Source organism: Rhinolophus hipposideros (genome assembly GCF_964194185.1).
Source record: "Rhinolophus hipposideros genome assembly, chromosome: 25".
NCBI lineage: Eukaryota > Metazoa > Chordata > Mammalia > Chiroptera > Rhinolophidae > Rhinolophus > Rhinolophus hipposideros.
In genome coordinates this window covers 26,023,566-26,035,692 of record NC_138071.1, presented here as the reverse complement: position 1 = coordinate 26,035,692, position 12,127 = coordinate 26,023,566, and the positions used below count along the sequence as shown (strand labels likewise).

General features: G+C 38.0%; 1 protein-coding gene across 6 annotated transcripts in view; it reads right to left on the bottom strand.

Moving 5' to 3' along the window:
* CUL1 (cullin 1) overlaps nt 1-12,127 on the bottom strand; it is a 77,627-nt gene that overhangs the window by 24,769 nt on the left and 40,731 nt on the right. For all 6 annotated transcript variants that reach the window (XM_081038436.1, XM_081038435.1, XM_081038434.1 and 3 more), the window contains exons 4-9: nt 9,881-10,048; nt 7,425-7,475; nt 7,137-7,227; nt 6,316-6,479; nt 1,728-1,890; nt 738-868 (exon numbers count right to left, since the gene is read on the bottom strand). In XM_081038436.1, the coding sequence (XP_080894562.1) occupies nt 738-868; nt 1,728-1,890; nt 6,316-6,479; nt 7,137-7,227; nt 7,425-7,475; nt 9,881-10,048 (768 nt within the window). The remainder of the gene's footprint in view (nt 1-737; nt 869-1,727; nt 1,891-6,315; nt 6,480-7,136; nt 7,228-7,424; nt 7,476-9,880; nt 10,049-12,127) is intronic.

Sequence of the window (12,127 nt, the reverse complement as noted above, 5' to 3'; positions counted from 1 at the left end):
GGAGTCTTCCAAAGACAGCAGGGACGTAAGACTTTTAAAAACGTATTAAAGAGAGCATTGTTAAAAATAATTAAATATGGTAAAATCAGAGAGATAAAAAGTTCTCTGATTTAGTCACAGCATTAACTATGTTCTAGAAACCTTTCTCTTCCATTAGTTCTCCCAAATACTATCAAAGTTAAAGTTCACAATAGGGACAAAACTGAAGACAACTTACCTGTCTCAGAGAGGTTAAGAGTCATACTTCTTATGTAAAATTACTACTTGAATTATTGCTACCCTAGCAGGGATATTCTATGTACCTCCGGGGGGTGGGTGGGAGGGAAAGGCTATAAATTTCAGGGCCTTTCCAGGGCCACCAGTCCTGTGATCTTGAACTGGAGGGCCATCTTCAGGTCAGTCCTGTGAGTGCCACAGCAAAGCTTCTAGGAGGCTTTAGCCTGTTCTTTCTATGGAATAATCTCCCAGTGTACGGAATGTAATAATGAGAAGATATAAAGGAAAAAACATACCAAGAAATGACACCCTTAATGCCTACAAAGTGCACAGAAGAGTTTTTTGGAGGTATTTACCAAAGATGTTTGTGAACTGTCTTTAAAAAGGCACATCAAGGCTCTCTACAGGAGTCTAGTGAAAATCTTACCACTCGGATTCGTAAACGCAGACACACAACGCATATCTGTAGTTCATGCATGGAAATGGTTAGGCTGGCTGATTTTCAGTTAAATAGTACTTACATTTAAAGCAGCTTCTCCACACTTTTCGATTGCTGCAAGACCCTGATTATGAATGTGCGTCTCCAGCAGTTTTTTCAATTCTCCTAGGCCATCTTGGATTCTAGATACAAGATTATACATGCGACCCAAATCTGAAAGAAGGAGAAGCCACCTTTATGCACTAAAATAAACTTTGCATAGCCATTCCACTAATTATGTGTTTGTATTGAGATGAATGATACCCTGAAATAAAATGACCATGTTTTCAGACCTTAATAATCCAAGTACATAATTATGATAAAATATTTTGTATTTAGTCTATGTATATTTAGCTAAAAATAACAATGAAGTTGCACTATTGTATGTTTATTTCCCCCCTTACTATCAGAATCCACTATCACAACAGAGAAAAAAGCCTTTTTATCAGGAAATATCTGATGCTTCCTAAACACTGAGATATTATTTATGGCTGCAGTATAATAGGCACGTATTTATTTTAAAACTGAAATTTAAGGAGAATACAAACATCCACCTCAACTATACAAACGAGTCACAAAAGAACCCCCAAATTTTTCATTTATTGTATGTATGGCACGTGGTTAGTTTATGACGGCCAAAGAAGAAAAACCCTAAGTCCAAATACCAATATTTTATTGAGTTTCCAACATGTCCCAGTAAAACACGGGACGGTTAAGAAAAATACACAACAGCCTTTTCATCTTGAAGAATTTTCAAAAGAAAAACATTCAAGAAGAAAATTAGGGGTAGTATTAGTAACGCTCCAGTCATGGAACAAGCTGTATTTCGTATTAAACTGAAAAGGTGCTCTTCTCTCAAAGCCACACCCCAAACACAGAGGTCTGAAATCACTACACAAGGCAGACAATCACACATTCATCTTTCAAAACATGAGCGATATTGGTGATGCCGGTAACTCTTGAGTCAAGAACTTCAAGTTCAAAACTGCAGATCATAATAAGTGTCTACAGGTTGTGAGTCTTATTGGCTCACCTTCATTTTTGTCAGCATCCAGTAAGTTCTGAAATTCTGTGTGGAAGATTTCCAAATGCTTCTCGATGAGCACTTGCTCACACTTCCTTGCTAGTTCGTCCTGGGTGCTTTCGTGAAGATAAACCTGCACTCTTCGCTGTTCCTCGAGCAGGCGGGCCTCTGCCTGGAGGAATTAATTCAAGTGAGCGGTTTGAGTTCATGTTTAAAGAACTGTTACACGAAAAATGACAAATTAAACTCACAAACCTGCTCCAATCACATATGATTCAAGAAAACAGGGGTAGGGACTGTCTGATTTTAGGGTGAATGCCAAGCATATTTAAGCGGGCACTGATGAGTTCCATTTTTTTCTACAATACGTATTTCCCATTCAAACTGCTTTTAAATGACTTAATAAGGTTATAATTATAAGTTTTCTTCCTTTAGATATGTGGTTTTTCACCATTGTGGGTAATACCGCTATCGGATCCTGAGATACCTGGTGACCCCCTCCTATATGCAGAACACCAGAACCACGACATTTGACTGAAAGCTACTTGAAATCAGTCACATAAATATAATCCCTGCAATGACCACATGGAAACAATTACTAGTAAGTAGATTTTAAAAAGACTTTTTATGGCTAATCTCTTGCCAATCACTAACTATATACCTCTGGTATCTACTGGATTACTTATGCATCTCAATTTCTTACATTTCCCTTCAAAAAAGAAAACAAAGATACAATTTAACAGAGCAGCAAAATCAATAAAAGCCATAGTTTACGATACATCATAGCAAGAAATATATGTGGTGTAAAGTATCACCAAGGAACCACTAAATGATCAATGCAAAACAGAAACTTCAACGATAATCTGATATTCAGATTATCTGAAAAGAGAGACAAAAACTGTATTTTGTGTTATAAAAATGCCAACACTCTCCAAAATGATTTTTAAATTTGATGTAATTTTAGAGAAATCTGGAAAAATTCATCTGGAAGAAGAAACATCCAGGAGCTAAGAAAACATAAAATAAAAAAAAAACGACAAGGCAGGACTGGAAACTGTCAGGAATTAATAACAATGAGATAATTGTTTAAACTACACAAGTTAGAACCTTATATATTCTAAATAATGAGTTAATTGTGAACAATAAAATAAACCTGGAAAACAGTATGTGTCAAAACAAAGGTGAACATCCTTAATATATGATTTGTGAAAAAAAAAATCAATATCCAAATAAAAACGTGGGAAAGGAAAAGGAAGAGACAATTTCCATATGAAGAAATATAAAAAACTTGATGTTTCCAGTAAGAGATAACTAAATTATAGCATCTTTGGTTAATGGAATACTATTTTCAGCAAAATAAATAAAAATGTTAATATAACAAATCACTAGTGAAAAAAACAGGTTACAAAAAAGCCTATAGGGTTATTCCAATTTGGTTCAGTATACATACTTAGTGTCCCAAGCTTACAGGTTTATGTTATTTGTATTTTGCAAAAAGTCTACAGTTAATGTGTATTTTTGTCTGATTACAAAATTATTTTTAAGAACAATGAACTGTTTACGTGCTTTAACTTAGAAAGAACTCAGCAGGTCTAAGAACCTGCTGCTTCATGTCTAATGTTTCATTAAGCCCAATACCTCAAGAGCCAAAGCTGATGAAATACAGGACATGCACACCCAAAAGCACAACATTTTTTTTGTTTTACATTATATCTGTTTCCCATAAGAACATAACCAGCTTGGGCAGCAAAAACTTATCTCTCTTAAAACTCTGCATTCCCCTGCATCACACTTTTACCCCTTCCCAGACAAGGCTGTTACACTCTCTGAGGGGCACTGGCTTTCCATCTCTTGTACAAATAGTAGCATTCTAGTGATTACAAAAACATTCAAGTCTAGAGAGACCTCATTAATCACTTATTTTATATATAAGAAACCAAGGCCCTAGGTGTTGTGTTATTAGGCTTCGGGATTCTTTGTTGGTTCAAAGTCACACTCTTGATCATCACTGTACTTGGCATATTAGAACACCAAGATCAAATTCAAAATGACTCAATAAAATTATTAAAGACTGTCTGTCCCTACTAATTCTATCAGGATCATTTTGTAGTAAAAAAACAAAGTGAAAGACAAAACAAAAAATACAACAGATCAAAAAAGGGAAGCAAATTAAATGAAGGTATTTTTAAAGTTTTGCTTTATGACTCTAGAAACCCAGAATAGTCATTCAAACGTTTTATAGCTGAGATTAATCTCCATTACACGAGACAGTAAGATATGTCGAAACACTGGTGTGGCTTAGGCGTGTTCACTCATCATACCATCCTGAGCGAGAGAAGCCCAGGATTCTTACATGTTTCCACTCAAATACAGAAAAGGGAACCCAGGCCCCCAGGGACTCCGCACAGCTCGCCCAAGCTGGCTGCTGAAGGCACAATACGTATTTCTGGGTGTTCATGCTTTATCTCACTACTGTTGATGAGTTTTGCATTCTATTTCCTGATAGAACATTTTGATATGAATATGATTTCTCCTTAAGTTACTGAGTGAAATGTGCAACCTTTAGTCCTGTGGTTTTGCATATACTGGAGGGTCTCAAAATGTGTGTGTGTGATGCTTTCATCTTTACCAAGCACCAAACAGAACATATACATGTAAAATATGTATTTGTCATTACTCATTATTCCCATTTTACAGATGAGGAAGCTGAGAACAGGTAGGGACAACCCTCTAGTAAATGGGGACGTGGGGCATTCTAAACAGTTTTCAGGTGCAAGGCTATAAGGAGGGAAGAGCAGAATTGTTCGCGTGGTTAATTCCAACGCTCTGCGTAAGGACTCCCAGAATGTGAGAGAAGTCGTGTCTGGTGAGATCCAACTGGACTTGGCCCAAGCCTTTAACCCCCCTCCAGAAAGAAGCCCCCTCTAAGAGAACCAGGAAGCAGGAAGCACGCTGCTTCCTTGACAGCAGGGCTCACGCTGGAAGCATCCAGGCCATCCGAAATCTTTGCTCTTCAACTTGCTGTTGGGTGTCGTGCCTGATTTGAAAACCAGACTGCCCTGCTGTGGGAGAGCGTGTGTGGCCCTGACCTAACAGGCTGATTCCTATGACACCAGAGTGCACTCTCCTCGATGTGGATAACGGACTGGACTGTAGTTCACTCAAGTCCTTGAAAAGAACAGGATCGCACGGCCACCGCCGACGTACACCTCAACACATAAAAGACCCCCACTTTTAAAACATAGACTGCTTTGAAAGACTCACCATATATAGTAAAAGATGTATTTATGAAAACTACACTGCCAGACTAAAATGAAGTAACAGGCAGTGCGAAGATTCAACACAGAATATGTTCATTTGTCGGGCAGCTGTTTGAAACTCTGAATGAGCTGGTTATTGGTTAATTCCAGGTCGGGATACAAAAGTTAATTTAACCCATAAATATACACAAAGAATTATTACTATTCTAAGTATAAAACGTCTGAAAAATTGTGAGGTATCAGAAATTAGTTTGTCAAGGACTTTCGACTTCAAACTTCTCAGACCCTCTTATCATCACTACCTGCTCCCAGGGGAAAATACACTCAGCTCAGCACAAGCCAGTCAGGCAGCACTTGACGACTCGAGGCGGGGCTGCTGTCTTCCTAGGTTGACTTATGAACTCTGTTTCTGGGCACATGCAAACAGTGACTGTGTATTGCATCTGCTCTCCAGGTGAAGAGAGCAGATCTCAGACAGTCGGGGGTCTGGGACAGTCGGCCCCAGACTCCCTGGAAATTGTGCTCATCTCGGTCAGGGGTCAGCAAACAATACGGCCCAGGGGCCAAACCCTGCCTGTAAGTGACGTTTTATCAGAAGGTGGCCACACTCCCTTGTTTACACGTTGCTATGGCGCACTGGCACCCCAGTGGCAGGGCAGCAGTCGCAATGGAGACCGCACATCGCAAAATCTAAAACATTTACTATGTGGCCCTTCAGAGAGTTTGCTGACTCCTGACCTAGGCCATTCCTCAGGGCATAAGTCTAGGATACGGATTCCCAAGACAGAACAAATAATGTTTATAGTGGAACTTCATTATAATACCACTTAGCACGGAAAGAGATTCACCAGACCCATCCAGGATCTTCTCCTACACGAGGAGTTAGATCCCATCATTTCAGAAGCACCTTTCCTCTAACGCAAACTGGAAGGCTGTGTTACAGATTGTTAGGGGGTATTTTAGCAGCAAAGAAACAAAGCTTGAAGTCTGCACATCTAAGACTATTTGTAAAAAATGTATTTTCTCCTTGACATGGTGAGACTGTGGCTCCCACTAGAAGTAGAGATACATTCTACGAGAGAGAGTTCAAAACGCAGAAGTCATACCGTTCTTACAGCTGTATCCTTAGAACAGTAAGGGGAAGAGTCATGATTATCAAATTGAGTCATAAAAGCTCTTTGGCGACTCAGAAGCCCTTGTCCCTGCTACAGACACTAGACGGTAACACGGCCCACGAAATGACTTCGAAGAAAGCTGCATATGCGAAAGAGAATAACTCCTTTGAACAGCAGTAACTTTTCACTGAAGTCCACTCTAAGTACCATATTGAAGCTTACCTTTTTCATATATTCAGTAACTGGGTTCTGCTGCAGGAATTCAGTACTCTCTCTGGTGTAAAATCTCTCTGTGTCAGCCAAAAACTGAGACTCAAAGGATTCTTTATACACGGTTAACGTAGGGCCCTTGGCAAATGCATCGTCTTCATTCAGCCCCAATTCCACTAGAAAGAAATAGGAACTATATTTCAATTACCCTATTTTTCGTTGGATTTTACAGAACATGCTTAGGTGTAGCATCCAGTTGAAGTAACGCCTAACAGGTAAGTGTGAAACAATATACTGTTTCCATAAAACGGAACCAAATCCACGACATACAAAACCAACTAATTCTGACCCATGGCCAGGCCTGTTTCAAAGTTATCAGGAAGTTTATTTAGAAAACTTTTATGTTTCCTAAAAACATAAAGAGAATAAAAGTGACTAATTTTAAACTTTTAAAGAAATACAATGCCACCTAAGTTTTTAAAACATTGTATTATATTATTCGTTTTTTAATCTTAATTTTTCAAGTTGATATGTTTCTGATTATAATTCAGCTCTATTAATGACAATATCATATTATATATCTAGTAATTCAGTACAAGGTCAGACAAGAAAATAATTCACATGCCTATTCCATCAAAATTTCCTTTAGGTACAAGGATCAAACAAGTTTTATGATGTGTGATAGCAAATGGAATCACACAGAGAATTATGAGTACCTTTGTAAACACTAACAATATTCTTGGTAACACTAAAGTGTCTGAAAATAAATCTGGTGGAATATTGTTGTAACTAACATTTGATGTGAAAATTTCGAATAAAGAAAAATTGTTTACCGTAAGACTGCACAACTCCACTAATCAGTCTTGTATTGATGGTTTCACCATTTCTTTCCTTTTCAATCAGTTTTAGAACAGCATTTGTTACCTTTAGAAAGGACATAGGAAGAAGATATGTGTGTTACAGGCTACGGTATGTGTCACACTACTACACAGCTCTTAAACGCTTAAATCGATTAAATAATGCAAGAGGAGAGATACTCCTGAGACATTCCAAAGGAGGAAGACAATGGCTAAGAAATAAGAGCTAAGGGATTTTAAAAAGAAAGTAACACAAGCAGGTACCTGTTTATTCAACGGCCTGAACAGACAATCTCTCCAAGTCACCAACGCCAGCTGGGTGAAAAGAAAAGAGAAGTATAAAATGTCTATACTTTCACTATGTTTTACTAAGATTGAAGTCATAGGAAATAGCCTGAAATATTTATCAATATTCTTCTATCATTACAATGAAATCAGAGAGCCACTCTCTTGAATTAACAACTTTAAGAGGTATCAAAGTACAGATGTTTATCAGCTCACATTTTAATAATTAAGATAAAAAGAAAATTTGGATTTAAGAGAATGTACACATCAGCTTAAAGGATAACAGTGGATTCAATCTATAAAATTGTTCCCTGGGACAAATTAATTTTTGACCTTACACATTTAATGAAGGTAATTCCATTTATCATCACAGTTTTCTAATATTCAGTAAAATAAATAACAGACTATAAAAATCTAACAAGTTCTGTATCCTGGTTTGGAGATTTGTTTCATGGATTTGTATTAGCGTAAAGGCATCAAACTACACGTTAAACTGACACGGTTTATTGTACGTAAGTTATTCGAATTTCCCATTTTACTTATACTCCTGGGGGAATATGTGTATGATGCATTTAAAAAAATTTTTTAAACTTCCACAGAGGTTATGTCAGAAAATTACTATAAAAATGCTCCCCAAAAGAGAAATTTTATAATTTGCACGTGACTTTTAAACTGTTTGTTGAGAGGTGTATTATTCAGTTAAAATAAAATTTAAATTTATAACAATTTAACACTCAAATACAAACTGCTGAGAAACTCATTTAAACATAAATGCTAGCAGTCTTATTTTTCACAAATGTAATAGATAAAACTGGGTTTATGTAAGATACAGACTTCTGAAAAGACGTATGTAAATTTAACTCATACACTGAACTTTCACTGAGGGTATTTCTTCCCTCCACCCCTCAAAAGAAGAGCATGAAAGTGGTATTTAAGAGAAAATATTTTTAATAAAGCAGCAACAACACATAGTCAGCCTCTAATGCAGGAGGGAGAATGCAATGCCATGGACGTGAACTTGTAGTAAAGACACGACACCTTTAAAAGTAACTTTTTTCCAAACATTTTTTTCTAAATTAAGACAGCCTTCTACAGTCCTAATATGACTCTTTAAAAAAAATACTCTATAAAGTAGACTTGTACTTTTTCATATTTTCTTTACCAGTTATTGACTATAGTAGAGAAAAGGTTAAGAAAATTGGATTTTTAGGACTCTGATGTTGTTCGAGGGTGTATGTGGTATTTCAGGTCAAGCAGGCTTCTAAGAGGAAATTGACCCAAATCCTGGTGATTCCTACACTGACAACTAACTGTCAGTCCCCAAAAAAGCGTTTGTAAGTGGAAGAGAAAAGGAGAAGTACAAAAAGCTCAAATCAGAATAAACCTAGAAAGTTTTGTTAAAACCACATAACCACGAAGTACCATTAAGCAGCAGTAACTGTTTGGTACAGAGATTGAGCTGTATGAGTATGAACGATAAAAATGCGTCTCGCGTCTGTGATACACTTTATGTTTTTCCTTCAATTAATTTGTCTAGAGTAAAGCAACAAAGTACTGTTATGATAACAACACTGTGGATATAGAGAAGCTCATCCTGCAGAGCTGGACATTTGCCGCCACTGGTTCAGTCTGTGTGTCCGACAGCCTGTCACCAGCACAGACCACTCTGCTGAGTCCTCCCCAGCTTGCTTTACAACAGGCTCTCAAACCTGACTGTATCGGAGAGTTTGCTAACACAGGTTGCTGGGCCCGACCTGCAGACGTTCTAATTAAGAGAAATGTAGGCTGAGGCCCAATAATGTGCACGTCTAACAAGTTCCCACGTGGAGACAATGCTGCAGCTCTGGGGTCCACACTTAGAAACCAGTGGGCCTAGGAAAGGCTCCTTGACTGAAGGAGCATATTAACGAAGGTGATTCAACACCTCCAACTTTGCCTCTTCAAAATTTATTTTCATGCGGTCTGTATTAAAACCCCCTTAATTTTAAACTCTGTAAATACCATTACATATTACTTTGTAAAGTGAGAGGGGTGCGTCCCCCTGAAGCGGTTTCCCAGACCACAGGAGACTGTGAGGGTGGGTCACTGAAGCCTGAGTCTCAGGGAAGGGCATGACTCGGGCTGCTAGGACTCGGGCTCTCAGAGCCACAACTGGGGCAGTTCCCAGAGAAACCTGAAGGTTGGCTGGTCAGTCAGAGGAGGAGCTTGATGTAAGAATGCATAAGTGTACAGGTTGTATTGTAGAACTCCGATTTACTCACCCTCTCGTTTCTTGCCATAAATTATTTCAAGGGTCATTTACTGATAAATTAGAACAAAGGTAAAATGAACCTACTAGTTTGAAAATCGCTTCGTATTTGCCTAGATCCCTTGTCTGAAAAGCTGCGGCATCACTAAGAAAACAGGCATTTGGAATGTATTTGAGGAAATCTTACAGAGTAGATTTCATAGATGCCTTTGCGTCCCTCATCACATTCACGGCGAACCCAATGTCTATTGAGGTAGGCGCATATTCCATTCAGCACTTTGCTGGAAAATCGGTAATCCTCCCACTGCTGAGTGTAGAACTTCAGTACACTCTCATCCATCAAGTCTTCTCCATCCTAAAAGCAAGGTAACCGAAGCTTTAGAATGACTCATTTGTCACACAAGAAAGATGAACGTTCACTAACATCTATTGCATTGAAACACACTGATGTACATGGTTTTAGATGGGTTCTTTCAATTATTCTGTATACAAAAATATCTCATTAATACAAATTCTTCCAAGAACATAGCTCATGAGAATTAGACTAGAGAGAGCATTTTAATAAAAATTCTTTCATCTCAAATTGGAACTTTCCCCATGGTATGAAATATGAATATATACCCATAAAAAGAACCCTGAACTTTTTGAGTATGAAGGTAATCACTTTTTGTTAACAAATAAGGAATTTACCTCGAAAATTGTCTTTTGGATATTTTCTCTCTGATAAAAAAATTACATGTCCTATTAACAATTTAGACCATGAGGCCAACACCATTTATCTTTTAATTCATCTTCCTTCTGCATTATATTTACTTAAACATTATAAAAAGGTAAAGCTTTTTGTGGCAATGTTACATTTTTCTAAAAGTAAGTGTAATGGTACAGTATTTCTTTTTTAACAAGACCTCATGAGGAAAATGTACATTAACCAAAATTATTTTTACTGAGATTTCCCCAAGTTAAACCACACATTTTTATTTGAACTGAACTAACTTGAAATTTTTTTCTTAGGTATTAATGAATCTCCAGAGTAAGTGTTAGCCTCCAAAAACTGAGCATTTAACTGCAGCGCCTCTGAAATACGCTGCAGCAGGTAAGCAGTAAGGGTGAAACTGGATGGCGGGAGTTCTGTGAACCACGGGCCTGGGAGCCCAGGAACCCCCTAGCGTGTGTTTTCACTGTGGAAAAGCTCCCTAAATGTGCGGTCCAAGCAATCCAACCAGCCATATGGAAACCTGACCATATCGTGATACAACCAAATTGTTGCTCATTTAAATTTCAATAATAAGAAACGAACTACGGAACGTAAAGCTAAGCTCTTCTGGATGACAGTGTGTATGACCTTTTTTAAAACACAAAAATCTCTCTCACAGCATAGTTATCAGTACTTTTACACACACAACGCAGGATTCCTTACTTTAAGTTCCTTACTTAAAGAATTCCCGTGTTCATTTTACAAAACGTTGTGAATAAAAATAAGGACACAGTGGCTTCCGCAAGATATCGTAAACACACTGCTCTGGGACTATCTTGGTCACCACCACCGCCATCGACTATAGTCTATTAGAATCATGTTTAAGTTTCCAATTAGCTTGTAAAGTCTATTAAGAAAAACAATTTTGGAGCATGCTGAAAAGTTTGCCTGTTATCTGTAAATCAGAAATCTTTAAACTATATCCAGAGTGCAAATTTCCCAGCGTGGCAAGTACTGATGTCTTCACGTACAGATGTCTTCACGCACTCTATTTAATATGTGTGGCCCCAGGTGCAGGAGGCGCCTGCCCGTCCTGGGGCTGGATGGAACGCATCACACTGCCTTTGTTCCAGAGGGTGGAGACTGAGAAGAAAAAGGCAGAAGACAAAGGAGAAAAACTCCATCCTGCCCAAGCGAAAGGCTCAGATTCAGAGCAGGAGGAACCCACATTTGAAGGCAAGGGGTGTCCTAGGGAAACCCATCCTAACCAGGGGCACAGTTTCATCGTCATTCTGAAATAGACTACACGACCACGTGGAAAAGGCAAGACCACACTGCAAAGGTGTGACTACCAAAGGCTGGGTAACTTTACAATCACTGATTCATTTTGATTCAGAACAGTACATCTGAGTTCAAAATACAACGTAGGTAGTATGAAGTCATGACCACGTGCTTTAAGTCAAAAGGTTCATCAATTTCTAACAACCCAATCACAAAATGGGTAGTAATTTGAGGAAACTATACTACTATAGTGTAAGGCTATCAAAAATTTCTGATTTAACAAATTAAAAACCAGAATACGGCTTCTGAAGGTTTTCTTACAGGCAAAAGACTATAAAAGCCACAGCAAAACATCCTCCTGCACACGTCAGCGATGAAAACAATGAACGAAGGACAGCGAAAGATTTAGCACTGAAATTGAAATCATGATTTTACTACAACATTCTATTATAAATGTTC